Source organism: Choloepus didactylus, chromosome 5 (genome assembly GCF_015220235.1).
Source record: "Choloepus didactylus isolate mChoDid1 chromosome 5, mChoDid1.pri, whole genome shotgun sequence".
NCBI classification, from domain to species: Eukaryota; Metazoa; Chordata; class Mammalia; order Pilosa; family Megalonychidae; genus Choloepus; species Choloepus didactylus.
The window spans coordinates 8,225,090-8,248,194 of NC_051311.1; the positions used below are offsets into that span (position 1 = coordinate 8,225,090).

The 23,105-nt window shown below is 41.3% G+C and overlaps 1 protein-coding gene and 1 pseudogene across 13 annotated transcripts in view; both read right to left on the reverse strand.

The window, feature by feature from the left end:
- Positions 1–2,054: 2,054 nt before the first annotated feature.
- On the reverse strand, positions 2,055–3,185 carry LOC119534875 (annotated as a pseudogene).
- Positions 3,186–9,301: 6,116 nt separating this feature from the next.
- ARHGAP21 (Rho GTPase activating protein 21) overlaps positions 9,302–23,105 on the reverse strand; it is a 141,065-nt gene continuing 127,261 nt past the window's right edge. For 7 of the 13 annotated variants that reach the window (XM_037837865.1, XM_037837864.1, XM_037837871.1 and 4 more), the window contains 12 exons: positions 22,796–22,860; positions 22,581–22,720; positions 21,864–22,006; positions 20,943–21,098; positions 20,768–20,846; positions 19,982–20,055; positions 19,806–19,895; positions 16,996–17,121; positions 16,770–16,811; positions 16,360–16,465; positions 14,421–14,452; positions 9,302–11,772 (listed from right to left, as the gene is read on the reverse strand). In XM_037837865.1, coding sequence (XP_037693793.1) covers positions 10,099–11,772; positions 14,421–14,452; positions 16,360–16,465; positions 16,770–16,811; positions 16,996–17,121; positions 19,806–19,895; positions 19,982–20,055; positions 20,768–20,846; positions 20,943–21,098; positions 21,864–22,006; positions 22,581–22,720; positions 22,796–22,860 — 2,727 coding nt within the window. In that variant the 3' untranslated portion in view covers positions 9,302–10,098. The other 6 variants (XM_037837867.1, XM_037837869.1, XM_037837876.1 and 3 more) reach the window with 5 other exon arrangements.

A 23,105-nucleotide genomic window follows, 5' to 3' on the forward strand; every position in this document is an offset into this window, starting at 1 on the left:
TGTAGAAGGTTTGGGAAGTTTTCCCCAACAATTTCTTTGAATACTCTTTCTAGACCTTTACCCCTCTCTTCCCCTTCTGGGACACCAGTGAGTCTTAAATTTGGATGTTTTATTTTATCTATCATATCCCTGAGATCCATTTCGATTTTTTAGATTTTTTTCCCTATTCTTTCTTTTGTTCTTTCATTTTCCGTTCTGTGGTCCTTGAGGATGCTGAGTCGTTGTTCAGCTTCCTCTCATCTTGTATTATGAGTATCCAGAGTCTTTTTAATTTGGCCAACAATTTCTTTTGTTTCCATAAGATCTTCTATTTTTTATTTACTCTTGCAATTTCTTCTTTATGCTCTTCTAGGGTCTTCTTTATGTCCTTTATATCCTGTGCCATGCTCTTCTTCATGTCCTTTATATCCTGTGTCTTGCTCTCATTGTTTGACTTTAGTTCTTTGATTAATTGCGCCAAGTACTGTGTCTTTTCTGATCTTTTGATTTGGGTGTTTGGGTTTGGGTTCTCCATATCATCTGGTTTTATCATATGCTTTAAGATTTTCTGTTGTTTTTGGCCTCTTGGCATTTGCTCTACTTGATAGGGTTCTTTCTGGAAATAAAAAGCACCGATCTCTAATTTGTCAGATCTACAGCTTGGTGGTGTATACTTTCTCTAACTAACTAGCAGATGGTATCCATGAGTCACCTATTTCCCTCAAGTCAGTTCTCCCCAACTTTGTCTTTGTGGTGTGTGGGGATCTGATTCTTGCGGGGTTCAATTGGTGCACTAAGTTTGGGTGTGTTGTTGGTGCTGTCTGCCCTGAATGTGGGGCGTGTGTCTGAGCGGTTAGGGAGGCAGGGCAGCTTTAATAATCAAACCTCCCAGGTATTCCCAGAGATTTAAGGCTGTTGCAAGAGTCTAAGCTTTCATTTCAGTCTTGCCACAGATTGTCTCTGCTGCTGACCCACAAGTCCTTGGTATTGGCGTAGGGTCCCTGGGATTTCCAAGCGGGTCCCCCTTCCCAGCCGTGCTCTTCCAGGACCTCTGCCGAGGGAAGGCTGTGCCATGTCACAAGTGCGCACCGGCCCACCAGGGAAGCCCTGGGCCACTGGGCCGTGCAGGGGCATTCCCAGCCTGCTGTAAAGATGGCTGAATGGGACATGTTAATTTCCCCCTTTTCACACAGCCCCACCTTCCCAGCTCCGGGACAGTTAGCTGTGGGTGCACTGAAGGCCACTGTCCATGGCCGATATTGTGGCGTGTGCGTGGTGCTGTGGGAAACACTCCCCATCACACTGGGTCCCTTGGCGCAGCTCTGGGCTATAGCTCCGGCCCCGAGCAGGAGCGTCCCCCGCCGACCAGGGAGCTGGCTGCAAGGGGCGCAGTTTCTTTCTCCTTTTGGCTCCCCTCTGCCCCCTGGCCCTGAGACAATCAGCAGCGGGCTATCCTCCATGCCAGACACCGAGACATTGGCACAGCATGCTCCTGCTGTGCTTCACTGCGCAGCTCTCACCATTCTAACCGCAGCTGCTCCTGGGTTTTTTTTTTTTTTAAAGAACTAGTCCATCTCCAAATGCCAACCCATGGTTTTCCCACACCACAGTGTGGTCGCCGCACTTTCAGCTGGCTTACTCACTCGTTTCGGAATGCAGACTCCCAGTTTCACCAAATGCACGGTCCCTGTGGATTTAGCAAACCTCATCCGGCTGGTGCATCACTGGCAGTGGTGTTCTGGGTCACTTTCTGGCTTTTATCTAGTGTTTTTCACAGAGATGTTTTTTTTTGCCCTGTCTCACCTAGCCTCCATCTTAGGTTCTCTCACAAAGCACTTTTTATTTGAGGCAAGAAGTCTGGCTGAAAGGAATACAATTCCAAGCAGTCAAAACCCAACTGTTGGTGGCACTATTTTGACATAGATTTTACTTCTCCTTGGTCAGAAATGGGTATTCAAGTTGTATTTCCTAATTGGGCAAAAAAAAAAAAAAAAAAAAGAAAAAGAAAAAAAAAAAGGCAAAAGAAAATGGAAGAGACTTCTAATCCACAGATACTGCTCTTCAGACCTCCCCGTTGAGCTGGGCAAACCCCTGCTAGTTAGTCATCAGGCTACTAATGCAGTGTTGGTCACACTATACTTGCAAGAAAGAAGGAGGCAGGAGAAACAGGAGGTCACTCGGGGAAGAGCCGGCAGCCACAGCTTCAAAACTCAGTAGTGCAGGGGCGATCCTTGTGGGATGCAGCGCTCAAGGCACAGACCCTCCAGTTCCTGTGCAGCTGAGTAAGGTGGTCATATCCACACTACTTAGTTCAAAGCCAAACACCTGAAAGTTCTCAGGGATAAGTTCAGGTGTCACAGACTTGGGGATCGCCACCATATTTCTCTGTATGGGGAAGTGGATCAGCACCTGGGCTGTGGTCTTGTTATGTTTGGTTGTGATCGCTTGATCCTGGGATCCTCCAGTAAGGAAGGGTCCTCAGGCTTGGCCAAGGGGATGACAGACAGTCATCCCAATGCCTTTGGGCTGGCAGTACTGGAATAACGTCTCCTGAGTTAGTTATGGGTGGCACTCGATCTGGTTAATCTCAGGCTTATTTCTTAAGCCAGGTTTGTTTAAGATCCTCTCGATTTGGAGATGGTTGAAGTTAAGACACTCCTATAGCTTTGCACAGCCCTTCAGCCACCAGCCCATCCACGGCCGCCCACATGTCCACAAAATCGTTGTCACTGGGAATTACATTGCCTGCCTCATCCAATGGGGAAAACTCCTTCCCAGGCTGAAAGCCTGTAGGCCAGTGAATAAGGCAGAGGTCCAGGCAATCCAACTTGAGGTCCCTGAGCGTCTTCTGGGACTCCTTTCACAGGGCTTTTCTTGTGGTATGTGCACCAAAGCTTGCTGATGATGTAAGAGGTACTCGCGCTTCATCACCTGCTCCTTGAGCTTCTTCTGGATGGCCACTCCCACCTCGTTCTCATTCTGGTACACGTGGGCACAGTCAATGTGGCGGAGAGCTACCTTCACAGCCTCTGTTCCTTTGCCTGGAGGTGACTTCCAGGTGCCCGGCCAGGATGGGCATCCTGGAGCCGCTGCAGAGCACAACATGGCCGGCTATGGCTACAAGACTTCGGAGACCACAACACAGAACTACCAAAACAACTTCTAAATAACTCACAGGTTAGAGAACAAAAAAGGAGACCATTAGACATTTTGAAATGAATGATAATGAAAATATGGCATCTAGCCTTAAAATGCAAATAACAGAAAACAAGAAAGGCTTTTAAAAAATCAATGATCTAAATAACCATATGAAGAAGTTAGAAAATGCACAGCAAACTAAATCCCCCCCCCAAAAAAAATAAAAGAAATATAATGAATAGATAAAATGAAATATAATTAGTTGAGCCTTGAACCTTTTTTTTTTTTACATGTAAATAAAGTGTTTTTGATGCTGTGATGGCTTGGGGATATGTAATGCAGAAAAACATTTTCTCAATTTCAATCCATTCCTGAGGGTATGAACCCATCGTAAATACAATCTTTGATTAGGGTGTGGCCCAAGTGAGTCAGGGTGGGTCTTAATCCTATCTCCAGAGTCCTTTATAAGCAGAATGAAATTCAGACACACAGAGAGAAAGCCATGGGGAGAAGCTGGAAGTCAACAGAACCCAGAGAAGCCAGGAGAGGCCGCCATATGCATTGCCATGTGGCAGACAAGCCAAGGACCAAGCCCCAGAAGGCCACAGTCTTCTGGGAGAAAGCATCATCTTGCTGACCTCTCGATTTTGGACTTCCCCTAGTCTCAAAATCATAAGCCAATAAATTCCCATTGTTTAATCCAACCCATTGCATGGCCTTTATTTTAGCAGCTAGGAAACTAAAACAGATGGTTCTAATAATCCACTGAATTTGCTAGGAGCCCACCTACCACATAAACCCAGAAAAGAGTCTACTTTGTTTTATTCAGAACTTTACGAAGCATCATTTCAGAAAATCACATCACCAGCAACAAAACTGTTCATGGCGCTATCTCCATTTGTAATTATTGCATTGTCAATATCAACTTCACTATTTTTTCACAATACAGTAGTACATTAGTATTTACATATTGAAATACTATAAATCACTTTCCTCTTATTTCTATTTTCTATTATAAGGGAATTCTAGAAATTTCACAGAAATAATATATTGAATAAATGTAAAGTTATACATGTAGATGTTATATTATATACACATTTGATTTCAGGATAATAAAGAGGAATTACAAAATATTTTTTATAAAAAGAGAACAGTGTCTGACAAGGTCGAGAACCACTGGATTCGATAATTCTTAAGGTCCCTCTCAGCCTTAACATTCTGAGTGTTTAAGAACCCAGTATTTCTAAGAATAGCCTTGATATATTTTGCAACTAATGGCCGGTAACACATCACAGCAAATAAAGTTTGGGACTGGGTGCATGCTCCTGGAATTTTCTGGTCTTGCCAAGTTCCCCATCATCCAGAGGCAGTTGGGTTGATAAAATGGTGGAAAGGCCTTCTGAAGATTCAGTTACAGGGCCAACTAGGTGGCAAGACCTTGCAGGGCTGGGGCAGTGTTCTCCAGGAGGCTGTGTATGCTCTGTATCAGCATCCACTCTATGGTGCTGTTTCTCCCATAGTCAGGATTCAAAGGTCCAGAAATCAAAGGGTGGAAACAGGAGTGGCACCACTCACTATCACTCCTAATGATCCACTAGGAAAATTCTTGCTTCCTGTCCCTGCAACCTGAAGCTCTCCTGGTCTACAGGTCTTGGTTCCAAAAGTAGGAGTGCTTCCACCAGGAGACACAACAATAATTCCATTGGACTGGAAGTTAAGACTGCCACCAGGCCACTTTGGGCTCCTCATGCCTGAATCAACAGGCAAAGAAAGGAATTACTGTACTTGCTGAGGTGATTGGTCCCATAAAGGGGAAAGAGGAGGGCAACTACACAATGGAGGTAAAGAAGAGTTTGCCTGAAATACAGGAGACCCCCTACGGATCTCTTAGCACTACCATGTCCTATCATTAAGGTCAATGGAAAACTGCAACAACCCAATCCAGATAGGACTATCAATGGCCCAGAAACTTCAGGAATCAAGGTTTGGGTCATCCCACCAAGCAAAGAACCATGGACAGCTGAAGTGCTTGCTGAGGGTAAAGGGAACATGGAAAGAGTAGTGGATGAAGGTAGTTAAAAATATGAGCTACAACCATGTGACCAGTTACAGAAACAATGTTACAAATATTCCTTGTTTTGCGTCAACTTGTCTAATTATGTTGCCCATAACCTTGTTTGGCCTGATGGATACTGTGAGGGTATCCTGTAGATTTAAAACATCAGGCTAATTACATCTACAATCAACAAAGGAGAAGGCCTTCAGTACCGAGAGAAGTCTCATCTAATCCACTGAAGGCCTTAAGGGGAGAAGTGATGACCTCAGCAGTCAGAAGAGAGAATTTCCATCTCTACTTCAGCCAGCCAGCTTCTCCTAGGGAATGCATCAAAAATATTCCTTAGAGTTCCCAGCTTGTGGCCTGCCCTATGGAATTCAGTCTTGTCAATCCCGTCATGTGAGCTGATTCCTATAAGAAAGTTTCTGTGTGTGTATATGTGTGTGTGTGTGTGTGTGTGTGTGTGTGTGTATGTATCTATATAATCTTTCACTTCTGTTTCTCTGGAGACCCCTGACTAATATACCACCCAAAGTAGGTAAAATTATTGCCATTGTTTATGAGGAAACAAATTCAGAGAGTTAAACAATTTGTCTAAGTTTACATAGCTAAGAAGTATAGAGTTGGTCTGATTCCCAAACTCAACAAAATACTTGCAAATCGAATCCAAAGACACATTAAAAGAATCATACACCACAACCACGTGGGGTTCATTCCAGGAATGCAAAGGTGGTTCAACATAAGAAAATCAATGTAACACAACACATTAACAAATTGAAAGGGAAAAATCAAATCATCTCAATAGATGCTGAAAAAGCATTAGACAAAATTCAGCATCCTTTTTTGATTAAATCACTTCAAAAGGTGGGAGCTGAAGGAAACCTTCCTCGTATGATAAGAGGCATATGTGAAAAACCCACACCCAGCACAGTACTCAATGGTGAGAGGCTGAAAGCTTTCCTCCTAAGATCGGGAATGAGACAAGGATGTCTGCTATCACCACTATTATTCAACATTGTGTTAGAAGTTCTGGCCAGAGCAATCTGGCAAGACAAGGATATAAAAGGCAACCAAATTGGAGAGGAAGAAGTAAAACTGTCATTATTTGCAGATGATATGATCACATATTTGGAAAATCCTGAGGAATTGATGACACAGCTACTTGAGCTAATAAATTCAGTAAAGTGGTGGGATACAAGATTATTGCACCTAAGTCAGTAATGTTCCTATACACTAGAAATGACCTAACCAAAGAGACACTAAAGAAAAAGGTTCCATTCACAATAGCAACTAAAAATATCAAAGTTCCTAGGAATAAACTTAACCAAGCATGTAAAAGACTTCTACACAGAAAATTATGTAACTTTACTAAAAGAAATCAAGGGGCCCTAAATAGGTAGAAAAATTGTTCATGTTCATGGATAGGAAGGCTAAACATCATTAAGATGTCAATTCTATCCAAACTGATCTACAGATTGAATGCAATTCCAATCAAAATTCCAACAACCTACTTTTCAGACTTGGAAAAGCCAGTTATCAAATTTATTTGGAAGGGAAAGGGGCCTTGAATTGCTAAAAACATTCTAAAAAAAGAAGAATGAAGTGGGAGGACTTACAATTCCTGACTTTGAAGACTACTATAAAACCACAGTAGTCAAAACAGCACTGTATTGGCACAAAGATAGACATATTGATCAATGGAATCAAACTGAGAGTTTGGAAATAGACTCCCAGATCTATGGTTGACTGATTTTCAGTAAGGCCCCAATCCCACTGAACTGGGACAGAACAGTCTCTTCAACAAATGGGGCAGGGAGAACTGGATATCCATATCCGAAAGAATGAAAGAGGACCCCTACCTCACACCCTACACAAAAATTAACTCAGAGTGGAACAAAGATCTCAGCATAAGAGACAGCACCATAAAACTCTTCAGAGATAATGTAGGGAACCATCTTCAAGACCTAGTATTGGGAGGGCACTTCTTAGACCTTATACCCAAAGCATAAGCAACCAAAGAAAAAATACATACATGGGAACTCCTCAAAATCAAAAGCTTCTGTACCTCAAAGGAATTTGTCAAAAAGTTAAAGATGCAGCCAACACAATGGGAGAAAATATTTGGTAACCATATTTCTGGTATAAGATCAGATAAGAGACTGATATCATGCATATATAAAGATATCCTGCAACTCGACAATAGTACAAACAGCTTATTTATAAAATAGGCAACAGATAGGGAAAGACATTTTTCCGAAGAGGAAAACACACAAAAAAATGTTCATCTTTACTAGCTATTAGGGAGATTGAAATCAAAACCACAATGAGGTATCATCTCACACTAATAAGAATGGCTGCCATTAAACAAACAGGAAACTACAAATGCTGGAGGGGATGTGGAGAAACTGGAACTCCTATTCATTGCTGGTGGGACGGCATAATGGTACAGCCACTGTGGAAGACAGTTTGGTGGTTTTCGCTTCCTCAGAAAACTAGGTATCGGGTTACCCTACGATTCTGCCAATTTCACTTCTCAGTATATACGCAAAAGATCTGAAAGCGGTGACTCAGACATCTGCATGCCGATGTTCGCTGTGGCATTGTTCACAATTGCCAAGGGTTGGAAACAATCCAAGTGTCCTTCAAAAGATGAGTGGATAAACAAAATGTGGTACACACATCTGACGGAATACTATGCAGCAGAAAGAAGGAACGAGGTCCTGAAACATATGAAAACGTGGATGTTTGAAGACATAATGCTGAGTGAAATAAGTCAGACACAAAAGGAGAGAGACTGTATGTTACCACTAATGTGGACTCCCTGAACAATGTAAAATAAGTCCCTTGTGTTGAATATAGGGGACCTAGAGATAGACAGAAGCTAGTGAAGGGGGAATGATAACCTAGTATGTACAGACATGATAATGAGAGTGAACAAAGGTATGGGAATGGACAGGGGTAATGACTGTTCATTAACAGGATTATAAGTATTAGTGATGCATTGAAGGTGAACAAGATTAAAAGTGGTTGTTTATAGGCATGTATCCCACAGATTAGCACAATATAAATAAGTGTTTACATGATATACTTCTAAAGCATGACACTGGTACAGACTTAACAGCGTGGTATATGGAAAGACTACCCATTACATACTATAGACTATCTTTAACAGGAATACCTCATCAGTACTACACTATACTAGGGATGAATAATTAGGGCTGATAAGAGCTTTGGGATGTTTTGTGTTATAACTGTTTAAATTTCAGAGTGATGATGACTGTACAACTAAGTGAAGTTAGTTTGAGACACTGATTGTTTATCTTGGACAGAATATATGCTATGTGAAATAGGAATCCCCTACTTAGTAAGTCAAGCCCTCAATCCTAAAGCTTGCTCTTGTGATACTTACGGCTGTAAAAGGGAGGCTAAGCCTACCTCTAATTATGCCTGAGAGACACCTCCAGAGAACCTCTTTTGTTGCGCAGATGTGGCTCTTCTCTCTGAGCCCAACCCAACAAATAAATTCATTAACCTCCCCCCTACATGGGACATGAATCCCAAGGGAGTGAATCTCCCTGGCGACGTGGGACATGATTCCCAGGAACAAGCCTGGCCCTGGCATTGAGGGATTGAAAATACCTTCTTGACCAAAAGGGGGAAAAGAAAGGCAACAAAGTAAGATTACAATGGCTGAGAGATTTCAAACAGAGTTGAGAGGCTGTCCTGGAGGTTACTCCCATGCAAGCTCCAGCTAGACATCCCGAACGGCCACAATATGCCAAGCCCGAACCAACAGTAGTCCCGAAATACCCAGCTCCCTATCTGAGACTCAATGAAATACTCAAACTGTGGAAATGTACCTGATAACATTCTTTGAAATTACCTATATAACTACTTGCTAGATCATACTTTGAAGGTTATCACCTTTCTTTGTATATGTTGTGTTGCAGCAGGGAAGTGGCTGAAGTTGTGGAGCTGTGACCCATAGCCTTCTTTGAGTTTGCTTTCTAGCTACTTGCTGGGTCATACGAGAGTTGTCACTGTTCTGTGTATATGTTGGATTTTACAGTGAAGAATATATTAAAATACACATACACACACAACATTAGAATAAGTTTCAAGCTAGGCAAAGTTCACCAAAACAACTTTTATTTCCAGTGTTTAATTGGGTATGCACACAGGCATGACACAGGTTGATTCATTAAGCCCTCATGCAGAATTATATTCTTCTCAGTACAGAAGCCAGTTCCATCCAGGATCCGCTATCTACACAGCTATGTTACAACATTTATATCAAATCTGGTATCTGAAGAAAAGATACACATATAATATGTTCATTTAAGTTACGTATTTTACAGAAAGATTAAAAATTCAAGTCACACAAAACTCAAAAACTGTATTAAAAGTTGGAATATAAAACTCAGAGATCCACCGGAATGACTAAAGAATGGAAGTTCTGTATCCACCTGTGTTAAAACTGGTAAATGCAACGACATCTGTTTCTGATAAAACGCATTCATTTATTCAATGTAAGTCATCTAATTTTAACAATATGGCACCCTAAAAACCAAATGCATTTTTATGATGAGGCACTTGTTGTTAGTGATGAACCCAAAAGAACAGATCTGCTGTGCACTAATGCCAGCTATTCTCGTCAGTAATTGTGGAAATACACTATCTAGTCAGTTGCAACAAATGCCTGCCCGATCTGTGTACAACTGCCCAATATATTTTTAAATATATATATATTTATATATGTTCTTCTGGCTGTAGAATGCACTGTAAAGCTATTCCACAGTGCAAAATGATGAAACCAGCCCAAATGAAGGCTGCATAATAACAATTCTGGTACAAGAAAATATTTACAGAGTTACTGGAACGTGTAACAGTAGCTTCTTATTTGCTAGAGTGGAGAGAACCCCAGTTTAAAGACAGGGATGAAACTGTGCTTTATGGCCTGGGGTTTCGGACAGTTTATGAGGCTGGGCATCCGCTGCAGAACTAGCATTTTGGCTCATGTTCCGGAAGCTTTCCCCATTTATTTGGTCAGGTGACTGTGGTGGTTTGGAAAGAAGGGGTCTACTTGTTGAAGCCAAGGTATCGGATGGGAAGGGTAAGGTCGGGTCCGCCACGGATACTTCTAACAAGCTAGCGCCCCGGGCTCGGGGGTCCCCGGTTTCCCCTGCGTCACCTGGACTGGCGCGAAGGCGTTCCCTCGCAAGCCAGTCCGAAATGGACAGGTCCTGGGCAGAGCACTTGGGCTTTAACCGAGTCACAGCTGAAAGTTCGGATTCTCTCTCACCGCTCTGCTCGTGCATCTTCCAAAAATTCAAAACGCTTATTTCCGCAGCATCTCTGTGTCCGCCCAGCGTGTGTCTGCGTTTGATGTTTTTCCGTTTAGCAGTCTCAGTGTTAGGTTTTTGACTTCCTATCCCAAACATGTCATCTGCGGGTGCCTTGGGTCGCAGTTTTAACCGATCTGCGATTTTCATTTTCCATGTGGGTTCCTGTTTTTCCGATTCACTTCTGGATGGTGTGAGTAAACTCCCCATCGATTTTCCTTTCTTCATGACATCAAGCACCTTAGTTACTGAGGGTGCTTCTTTCTCACTCTTGGCATCTCCCAGGCTTCCACTGTCAGATTTGAATCGGGCAGATTTTTTTCTGGACAGCGTGTCACACTCGATCAGCTTATGTGAACTGAAGGGCTGTCGCCGGCTGTCCAAGCTGGGCGTTAAACTTCCCTCGGAACAACTCACTTCGCTTCCTTCAGAATTTCTCCGGCCAGTCTTAGTAACTTCTGGGGGTTTCCCTCGGAAAAGCCTCTCTGACATCAAAGCTGTGGGAAACACAGGAAAATCGCTCTCACTGTCAGTCTCCGTGGGCCGCCCCTCGCTGACCAGTTCGCTTCTCTCGTCATCGGCTTCGTCCCCCTTACTCTCCGCCATGGACTGTACCTCTGGGCTCCGCCGACTGGCCTCAAGACCAGCCAGGGAGGCCGTCGATGCCGTCACTGAGTGGTCTGCAGCCACGGAACTGACAGTGGCCACGAGCTCGCTGCGTGTCGTGTCTGGGCTGGTGGACGTCTTAGCGGGAAACCTGGCCAGAGGTGCCTGGGAAGATGGGCTGAGCAACAGGCTGCAGTCCAGCCCCGTCTCTTCGAGATGGGAGGCCTTTTGGGTCACAAGCGATCTGGGGCCTTGTTCTGTCAGCGCAGTGAAGCGACAGCTGAGGGTAGGCGACTTGTTCGGTTTTGAGCTGTGTGGTGGCAAGACTTCTTCGGATGGTGAGCTCTCTTTTCGGAGGGACACCTTCTCGTCTTTCGCTGCGCTGTTGTCTTTTTTAGCACTAGTTTCTTTGGAAATGACGATTCTCTGTTTCCTGCCCAATGCCTCGCGCTCTTTTTTGGACTCTTCTTTGACATCATTGTGATCCTGTTCTGCATTTTCTTTCTTAAAAAACACATTGTCCAATTCGTCTTCCGAGCTGCTAGGTTGTGCTTTGTCTTTTGGCTTTTTCCTCTTACGACTGGCGGCTGCGAAGATGGAGGACACAAGCAGCTCCCTGCTGTACTGGTCCTTTCCAGACCCCCAGGAGGCCTGCGAAGCAATCAGAGAAACCAGACTCTGAAAAGAACATTGTGACTGCATTTTCTGAAAAGGTTTTTCCCTAAATATTTCTTACTGAATGAAGTCCACTAAAGCTCGAGAAGGACTATCAGCGTGTAATCAGTTTCTCGTTTGTTTTTTACACCTCCTGATAACCTGTACACTCTTTCAGCCTGTCCTATCCCTTGTCTGGTGGTATCTTCTAATCAAGCCACCACCCACCGGGGCGTGTCTGTCAGGGAGATATTCTGTGCTCACTGGCATCCAGCTCTCCTGATTATCATTCATTTCTCTGGAGCTCCTGATTCTGCAATGTTCAGATGTTTTTTTTCAGGTTCCTTTGGGCTAGATCACTGGTTTAAGAGTGAGACAGTGTTCTGACAGAGTTGCATATAAAATTCAGGCATAGCTACTAAAATTTTATGACTGACTTCAAATTTCTAGCCCCAGACACGCCAGGCTCTGTATCAGACATGTTTATTCAGACAAGGGGCTGTGTCCTCCCTTTGTTCCGTCCGGCTGGACCTTGAGGTAATGCCCTCATTTATCTCCAGGAAACAACAGAATGAGAAAATTCACATATTAAAAGGTCAATGGAAGGATGTGGAATCCTCACCAAAGTTGAGATGTGGGCTCCTAGTCTCACTCACTGTGTATAATAGATTAATTGCAATCACTCAATGAATTTGTTCATATTTTGCCTGTATGCTAAGGAGCAATGCGGGAAGGATTAACAAATACAGGCTGACCACACACCATTTAAAGCAAAGAGGCAGCAAGTATGTGGAGTAATAGAAGCAGAAAGATACATTTCTAGTACCATAAAAATCTTAGGTAAGCTAAAACTGCCAAACTAAGAGGAAAAATTTAAGCTGGATTACTAGAAAGGATTCACCAAAATGAAACCACAGATTAACAGAACTTTGTTTTTTTTGTAAGTTATAAAGGATTTCCTGATTACCCAGTGTGTTTCTAATGGGTATTCACATTTTACCACATTCTGTTGGGGAAATAAAGATTGGGGCTGGGCTCTGAATTAGGAGCCTGATGTTCCCCTGATTATTTACGTGAAAAGTAATTAGACTGTATTAACTTTAAGGAGTCTTTAAAGTTCACTTTAAAATTCTATCATTCTGTGATCATGTAAGTGTTGGGCAAATTCTATTTATGTTACAATTGAGACACTGTTACAAGTAGTAACTCCATTTGGCTATGCACTAAGGCACAGGCTTGGCTAACCCTACCGCCGCTAAGATGAAGAGGCAGCTGTCAGAACTGGGTAAGAAACATGCAGATAATGAGAGGCCAGGCTGGAGTTTCAAACTGCTCTGTCTGATTAAAAATTTTTTCTTCTGACAGAAGAGGCTGCGAAACTGTTCTAGATTAAAGAAGTCTAAGGAGATTAGACAACTAAATGCAAAGAGCGAACCTTGATTGGCAACTAGAGAGAAAAATAAAAAACAGATAAACAACATTACTGGGACAATTGGGGAAATGTGTATAAAAATGCATTATATTCGTGTTAAATGTCCTGCGTATGAAGATTATACTGACTACAGAGGAGAATGTCCTTGCTCTAGAAGATACATGCTGAATTGTTTATGGGTAAGGTGTTATGATGTCTACAAGTAACTCTCAAATGGTTCAGAAAAGAATTAGATATATATGTATATCAAAATTGACCAACTGATGTACATAGGTAAGGGGTTTGGGTGCTAACTCTATTCTTCTAGCAACCTTTCTGTAGGTTTACAATCTTTCAAAATGAAAAAAGTTGTAGTAAAAAGACATTGGTCAGCACAATGTAAGTGATAGTGATTTACATGATAAAATTAAAATATTTTATTACAATTATATTAATTACAATTTAATCATATGTGACCCATTACAGTATTTGAACATGATATGTAAAATTCAGGTCTTATTTCCAAGTATAAGCATTGTTTTCTGAAATTTATTGATACTCCTAGTTGCTGTGGCTTCAGCACAGAATGCCTGGTCAAATCAAATTAAAAATTTTCTAAGAACTACAGGAACTTTCTAAAAGCTATTTTAAAAAGCAGGCCAATTTGGTATTACTGTCAATGGAACATAAATTATGATAAAATATGAATAACATAATTCACTGTTTTGCTGAAATAAAGGCAAGACATTTGATATAAAAATGCATAATAAAAAAGTCTACAGTACTACTTAAATATTTAAGGATGAGGAGTTACGGCGTTTGGGATTTCCTCTGAAATAGTCCCAGGAAGAGGAAAGCGGATGGCGGTGCGGAGACAACAGGATTGGCTACGTGCTGATAACTGCTGAAGGCCGATAAGAGTTATCTGGGGGCTTGTTATATTAGTCTCTCTACTTTTCTAAACGTTAAAATGCTTTTCATATTTTTAAAATGAGGAAAAAAGCCTGGTTCTTTGTACGATGACAGCCAGAAACCTAAACATTCCAACTCACAACCCAGGATCATATTCTGTTTTAAGAATTCTTTCTTTCCCTTTGTTAGATTGTGTCGCTCTGTCTCTCTCGTGAGACACAGTATATGGATGCATCTGGAGACTAGTCAAAAGTCAGCCGAAGGGCAATCACATCCCCCACCCCACCCCCGCAAAATTTCAAAATTGTGCTAAATAACTTACCTTAGATTTTGCTGAGTCACTAGTCGCTGAATCTGTGGGAAGTTAAATACAACACGTTCAGAATTAGCCCATCTTTACTGCTTTCCACAAACAATGCAAAACTTATGGAGAAGACAGGCACAGAACAAAATGGGAAAGCGGAACTCAAACAAAACCATCGAACACGGTGGATAGTCAGAGCTCACGAGGGCCAAGCCGCACCACAGAAAGCCACCGGCATGGAGGGGCACTGTGAAGTGGAGGCAGAACCAGCTCAATGAGAGGGATGGCAAAGGAGCCCTGGCTAAACAAACAGAAAGGCTAGCGCCTACTCAGTGTTCTAAATAGTAACTCTAGCAATCGAGAAGCTCCAAGACCTTCTAAGAGTTGTACTACGTGCCACATCCTGTATCTGAAACTGATACACAATGTAGAACTTTGAAGATTGTTGGCTGCCTCGCTACAATTTGAGACACTTGGTGTGTTAATGTGGATTTTTGTCAGACTGTTAAACTTAGTTCCTTCAGTTTTTCACAGACAGCATACACTATATGCATATGGATGTGAAAGAGGCATATTCACCCTGCTAATGGGTCACTTTGATTTTGTATCAGATAATGCTGATTGTTGTGCTTTAGACCCCAGTTTCCGTATCAGGGGTCCTTTTGACTACTTTGGTTGAGCCGCTACCAGTTTTGTAAGTATCTATCGACGAATGCTGTTATAGAAATGGAAAAATGGAGACCATCATTTTACTGTCTGGCAAAAACTCAGATCATACAATTATAAAGAGGGTAGGAAGGGGCTAGCCCTATTCGGGATGATACCAATTTTGGAATTTCACAGTTTGACTTTAGAGAAATCGATTTTCAGAAGCACTGAGCTGAGCCCCTGCCACGCCCCTTTTTGACACATGGCTAAATGCTTTATGACTTTAAGAACCGGTAGACCATACCATGCTATTTCTCCTCGGAGTCTGCTTCAGAAATAACAAGAAACAGCAGAAAAACTTTTAAGAAGGTAGTATTGATCTGTTGACAATAATCGCAAGCGAGCGTTTACACCACAGATCAACCGTGTTTGCATTTACAAGAATCGGGGGTTTCTGCAGAGCAGACAGCTGCAGTGTGGGCAGCAGTGGTCCTTCTTGCTACAGCTCCAGCTGTCCATCAGGGACACTACCGCGTGGAAGACGCCTCCCACTTCGCCTGTTTCAACATCAGCACAGGTTTGCCTGTGTCAGCAAGTGCTGAGCAAACCCTTCAGGACTAAGACAAGAACTAGAGACAAAGGGAGAACATTGTGTACGTCAACATGCCAGATTAGTGCAACAGGTGGACTGGAGAGGGCTGCCGTCACAAGAGCCCACGGAAACTGGTACTTCACCAAGGTATGAGGACGGCGATCGGAAACAGAAGAAAATAAATGTCTAATCGAGTGACTGTTCTATTGAGACACCTATGGGGACAAACAGTAGACTGTATTCATGGAAATGGTGCCCATCAGCAGTTCACCATGGTTAACTTACTGCTTCTAAACAGAACTTCTATCTCAAAAAGAACTAGTTATATGTTCTAGACCATACTTTCTGCTATCACAGCAACCGCATATTCAGTAGCATAGATCTGCTTTACCCTGTGAAAACTATTACATGGAAACTGTGAATTAAAAAAAAGAAAAACAAAAAGAAAAAAAAACAGTGGTTTGCATGCTCGTTTCCCTCATATTTCCATTCCAACAAGCATTACAACTCCATGCATTGCCAATGGCATTAGAGTCACTGGAAGATAATTAGGGTCCATCAGAAAAGGAAGATTAAGTGTTTTATTAGTAGAAAGGGGAAAAAAAAGAAGAAAAAGAAAAAAATCCTAGTGAATTGTTACTTATGATTGATTTGCCCTTTCACATCGTAAGAATTTAGCTTTTAGCCTAGAGACCAAGGCTTCCCAGCGAGCGTTACCTGATACTTCTCCAGGAGAGGCTCCTGTCCTTCCAATGTTAGTGAGTAAATGATCTATGTTTGGCACTGGCTGTGAGTCTACTGGGTTTTCCTCCTGCACCGTTGTCTACGGTTAATAAACAAAGAGCTCTTCATCATCTCTTCAAAGATACTTTCTTTAAAATTCAACAACATTTAGTAAAAGACACATTGCTGAGTGGAAAACACGCGCGTAATATTTCTACATTGTTTGCATGTAACTAACCGCGAAGTAAGCACCATCTCTGTATTCCCATGAGATCAGTGCTCTAGACCAGCTTCCTGGGTGCGAAGCGGACAACACGAAGGGGGCAGGTGACCCTGTTGTGGCATCAGGATCTTGTGGCCCAAATGAAAATTACAGAGAACAAATGCTGATGGACGATACTTACAAGAGGCTCTTCAGCACCTTCTTCTGTGAAAAACCAGTCATGCTAAAATTTAAAATAAAAAAGGGGAAAAGAGAAATTAAATACCCTCCTAAATGGATCTATACCTTGGAGGATAGCATAGAAAAGAGGAGGTTTTTCAGAAAAAAAAATTATAACGGAATCGTGCCCTACCAAATCCCCGCTGCTCCTGATAGTGACTCTGCTGGCGCCCGAGCCCTGGACTTACATGCTGGATGAGCGTCTCCACGATTTTGTATTGGTCAGGCATGTGGGTGACCATGTGGGTCATGTTGTCTTCTGATGTCCTCACGAGGGTCGGGCCAAAGACGATCGCTAGATTCCGGGGCTCCATCTGAAACAGGGGATGAGATTGGAGAATATCAGATTTCCTTTTCTTAAGAAAGCAGGCTTACATTCCCCTTGTAAGTGTTTGGCATTTTATTTCTGCAAGGTTCTTTTTTTTTTTTTAATTCAGTTTTATTGAGATATATTCACATCCCATACAATAATCCATGGTGTACAATGAATTGCTCATAGTACCATCTTCTATTTAAGCATTCATCACCCCAATTTATTTTTGAACATCTTCCTTACACCAGAAAGAATCAGAATCAGAATAAAAAATAAAAATAAAAAAGAACACCCAAATCATCCCCCCCATCCCACCCTATTTTTCATTTAGTTTTTGTCCCCATGTTTCTACTCATCCATCCATACACTGGGTAAAGGAGCGTGATCCACAAGGTTTTCACAATCACACTGTCACCCCTTGTGAGCTACACTGTTATAAAATCGTCTTCAAGAGTCAAGGCTACTAGGTTGGAGTTTGGTAGTTTTTCAGGTATTTACTTCTAGCTATTCCAATACATTAAAATCTAAAAAGTGTTATCTATATACTGCATAAGAATGTCCAACAGGGTGACCTCTCAACTCCATTTGAAATCTCTCAGCCTTCGCTGAAGCTTTATTTTGTTTCATTTTGCAACCCCCTTTTGGTCAAGATGTTCTCAATCCCACAATGCTGAGTCCAGATTTATCCCCGGGAGTCATATCCTGCATTGCCATGGAGATTTACACCCCTGGGACTCAGGTCCCATGTAGTGGGGAGGGCAGTGAATTGACCTACTGAGTTGTCTTAGTTAGAAAGAGAGCGAGCCATGTCTGAGCAACAAGGAGGTACTCAGGGAGAGACTCTTAAGCACAATTATAATCTGCAATATTCTTTTGATGAACAATAATTCAAAGAAGAATGGCTGATTGATTGGATAAAAAAAAAATCATGCTTCCTCATTAGGATTTCCATAAGCAGATCTACATATAATTTTCCTGCTTTAATGACCATGTGTGATGCTTAACTGGCATTCATTTTTTTCCAGGAAGTCATTGACTGGAAGCAGCTGATTTGGTTCAAAACTAGATTACCAGTACTGGATTAATGAACAAAAATTTAAAACTGAAAAAAAAAAAAAAAACCCACGTTAAAAAAGAATACGGAGACCTCCTCACCCCCTCAAAAAGTGAAAAATGGACTTGGTGCTTAAAGATACACACAAGGTTCCAAATTTGCCCTGGTGGTACCTCCCAATCACCAATATGTAAAAATCCAATGTCTGAACATATGCTTTTGGGAACCATTTGCTACATCAACCAAATCTTCCAAAGCTCTTTACTTAGTCTCGTATTAATCTAAACGCCTCAATGTTATATACACTTATGTGTTTGTATATTTATTTCAATGATATATTGTATTCCTTGTTTAATTATAAAACTAACAAAGGTGTGGATTTTTTCAGTTATATCTTTTAGTGTCTAGTATAAGATTTTGAACCCAGGATCTAAGTAAAATGTTGAATAACTTTGCTTTAACCCTAAAAACACAGCAGATGGTAAAAATCACCGTGGAACTGAAGCCAAACTGAAACCCCAAACTGAAAAAACAAAATAATGTTCAGGGGGCCACATTGCTGTAGTGTTTTGTGAGAGGTGCACACACACACACACACACACACACACACACACACACACTCAATTCTCTTCCTCTTGACCTTTTTCGTAGCCCTGTCACTGTTGGGGAAACGGAGCACCTGAAGGCAATCAGAACTTGGCTGGTGATCGTCTGCAGGTAATGGGGGCTGACACTCTTCTCGTCATCCAGCTTTAGGACAACTGTGGGCAGCTGTCTTTGGTAGCACAGCCAGCCACAGAACTGACCTCAACAAACACATTTCTCTACCAACAACCTTAAGCAGGAGCTACCCTAGAAAAGGGAGTCAGCTGAATTCCCGAGCTGCCTTCTCTCTCTCTTTGCCTTTCTTCTCTAAGAAACCAAAGTTGCTCTGTCTATGTACTTTAAAAAGTTAACACCCAAGAGTCAGAAAATCATCATTTTGCAACCTCTATGAGATACTGGATTTAAGCAACAGTCATTAATGACTGATGAAAACAGTGAAAAGTTTAGACTAAAACCGATGAACCGGATACAAGTGGACCTTGTTGGATCATGATTTCAACAAATGACTGTAAAAAGGTGTTTTTTTACATCAATCAGGAAAAACTGAATATGAACGGGGTATTAGGTAATAATAAAGAATAACAGATCTGGTAGTGTTTGATAGAGATAATGTGGTGATGTTAACAAACAAAAAAGACTTAACTGTTTAAAACAAAACAAGAAAAAAAAGAAAACATCAGCTATTTTGCACTGGATACTGCCACCTGGTGCCTTCTGACTACTGTATCATATGCGTAAGTCACCTCTTCACAAAACTGATATAAAGTTGAAAAATAACAGAACTTTTTTCTCATTTAGCTTGCTGGACAAAAGTAAAAGGAAACAACTTTTAAAAATGGTAACAATTGGTATTTTGTGATTTTTAAAGAGTAGACCCTGAGAGAAACTGATTAGCCAGTTTGATGAATTTTAGAGTTCTTGTTGAATTAGAAACACATTTTTGATTATTTGCCATGAAGCAGTGGAGGTTATCTTTTTAACACAAGCCACTAAAGGAACATGTCTTCAACATGCACTTTACATACCTTATTTTTTTCTGAATTTTCTGCCACTGTCTTCAGATGAGCTGAAAGAAACTTGAGTGTTTCATAATGATGTTCGGGCAAATCATGAATCTGAAACATATTATTTTCATGATGTATTTAAAATATTGAAATGCTGGATTTCACGTGGCCCTCCAAAAATATAAAATAATACCTACTAGTCTTTTTAATGTTTTCAGACGCTCTAGAGGATCTTCCTTACGGTTGGCTTCAATAAAGTCGGCATATTTATCTGACAACAACATGAACAATAAAGCAAATTTATCTTAAATTGCTTAGGTGAATTATGGTCTTGTGTTCCTATAAAGTTCAATTTTAAAGCAAATGCGCACACACAAAAGCAGGGAAGATCCCAAATTGTCTTCGAAATCTAAGTCTCTAAAACTGCTATGGGTTTTAATGATCATCCAAGCTTTTTCATCAAATAGAAGAAAATTCCCTGTGATTTCCTCAAGGGTACCATCTTCTATTTATGTAGCCAGTCCATTCTTTTCACTTACTTCAACCACAACATCCAGTAAAGTGTCTTTTATAGTGTGTCTTTTATATAGATTGTCTTACAAATCTCTCAAATAGTTGTCTTGAGTGAAAAAAGATGTTTTTTTCTAGTAAGTGTACCCTATTATGCCTGAAGATTTTGAATGAGAACAGTAACATATTTTTAACTTACTACAAACCTGGATGAAAAAAATAATATATACTTTATTGAACCTAGACAACCATTTAGAAACTGTTTTGCATTGAAATTTATCAGAAGGAAAAAAAATTGAAATGATAAAAAACATATAATTATGCTTTTACTATATAAATTAGAACTAAACAAAACTCCTGTTTCCTTTAACAAAGACCATTTTTTTTTCTTGACTTGATTTAATTTTGCACAGTTTTCTAACAGCTTAATTTCAAAGTGTTTCAGCTGTTATTTTTCTTGGGAGTTAACTCACCATTTGTGAAGAGAGGTTCAGGAAGTTTTCTGAAGAAGGATTTTAGTAAACTGCTTATCACATTCAAATCTCGCCATTTCTAGGCATGCAAAACAGAAACACAATGGTTTTTAAGTCAACATCACACAAAGAAAAAACCCCAAGCAGTTAATCAACTAGAAATAAAGATACTCACATCATCTTGTATGTCAATATCAACCATTCCCTTGTTGAGCTCTTCTTGCATACTTGAAATGGCTGCGTTATTTCCAGGAACTCTATAAATACCTGTATATTCAAGACCTCTTTCTTCAACTAATTTGCAACATATGTCAACTATTAATGGAATATACTGCAAAACAAGAAGTGAACATTTTATTTAACACAGCACAAATGTTTATATATTTAGCCAGTAGTTGTACATCCTAGTTAACAGGTACTCTTCACTCAAAAGTAAACAGATAAATTGCTACTATGTAACATACAGAAAATAAAGAAATTGACAGTGTAGAGCTGGGAATAGATAAAACCAGTAGGAGATATTGGAGAGAGCAGGAAGAGAATGAAAAGGCCAAGACAGAAAGAGATGGACCCACTGGGAGATGAGAGTCTAAAGAGGAAATAAGGGTGAGTAAGGAGAATGTAGAGACAGTTCTTTAAATTAAGGGGAATAATGTCAAGAAAAGAACAGGGGGAGAGAGTAATCAATCAACTCATGATTTGAATTCCAACATGGGTGTTGTGAACACACGTGCACACACACATTTACATTTATTCTACTTTCTTAACAAGGTCCTTGTTCTCATCCTTGTTTTAAGATGCCAAAAGCACAAACACATATGACTTGAAAATGAATCTTGCCCACCATTCTGGATACACACTAATGGTTGAACGACTGTTGTATGTCAGAGTCGATACATTAGAAAAATGCATTATTGATAAAATCTCCACCCCCAATACAGGTTGAGAAGTGCTTAGGGAAGCTGAGGTTTGCTCTGAAGAAGGAAACCCTCAGTAAGGTAGACAGCCCTCTCTGTTACCCGAAAGGCTGTCTACTCAGATCCCGGCATGATCCCCATGGAAGGACGGGCGTAGGAAACCAGCCACTGCCTCCTACCCGGTTAGAATGAGCCGGTGGACAGTCATCCAATCGCACTCCGAATGTCCCGGTGGCCGTGGGCTTCTTCTCAAACGTCTTCCTCACAATGCTCGGAATGCCTTTCCTCCATGTGCCTTTGTCTTTTGGGGGGCTGGTATCATCTTTTGATTGTTATTCAAAATAAAACAACATAAAAAAAGAAAACGGAAGGAAACAAGAGGGTTAAAACCATGGCTTTAAAAATCCTTTACCAAGGTTTCCATAAATCGGAGTCCTGTGATATATATAATATACCCTATATTTATAAAAAATACTGTACTCTCTTCCTAATTCAGCACTCCTTTTATCCTGGCATATAATTTAATAGGCATCAGTGATACGTCTTCACCTCTTACAGTCAGTGCCAGGATTGTCTTTAACAGCCAAGAAAATAAAATCAAGGCTTCATCTTCACAGTGAGACTTTTAGCAAAAGGAAATGTAATGGTTTTATCTCAAAATGACAGGTAGAGCCTGGATCCTGACCCATTGGAACTTGCAGTGTCCCTTACGTAGACGCATGTGCTGTATCCCGTCACCGTGAACCCCCCTCCGAGGGAAAGGCCCGTTACCTGGACTGGGCCTACCAGTCCCTGGACCAGCGGACACAGCACAGAAACACATGACCCTGTCTTTAAAATCCCACTCTGAAGCCATTTTCCCTGCTACAGCTATCCGAGGAGGCCGGCACCGATACCTTTACCGAGGAGCTTTCTTTCCGACTCTTCCTTCGGAGAGTGTGGGCTTTGGGTCTTTAGCTCGGATTTAGCACCGAGCAGCGTCTGCCTGATGCTGAGACTTTGCCGAGGTGTTTTCGGCAACTGTTCTGCTTTGCTGCTGCAAGAAATGAAAATGTCTTAGCAATTAGCTAGTTTACACCAAATTCACGTGTAGGCTTGGTGGGATACGCACCTCATCAGACTGTTATATTCTTTGATTCTCCGACTAATTAGATCCCTGTTAGTAACTCCAGTGTCCTACAGAATTAAACAGAAGGGCAGGTTAGAAAGTCAATGCTAACCATGAACAGGTGATCCCTCCTTTTTCCTGAGGCTTTCTACTGTACTGTACTCTCAGCAGGACTGTTTCAAAACCTCTTCTCTACATCACCATGTCACAAATTCTCCAAGTGCCTGCCCCATTCCAAAAGTTTTCTGTTATTTTCTGTCCCCCTGAGTACCTAGAATAGGACCAGTAAATAACTTATTGAATAAAGCCGTCA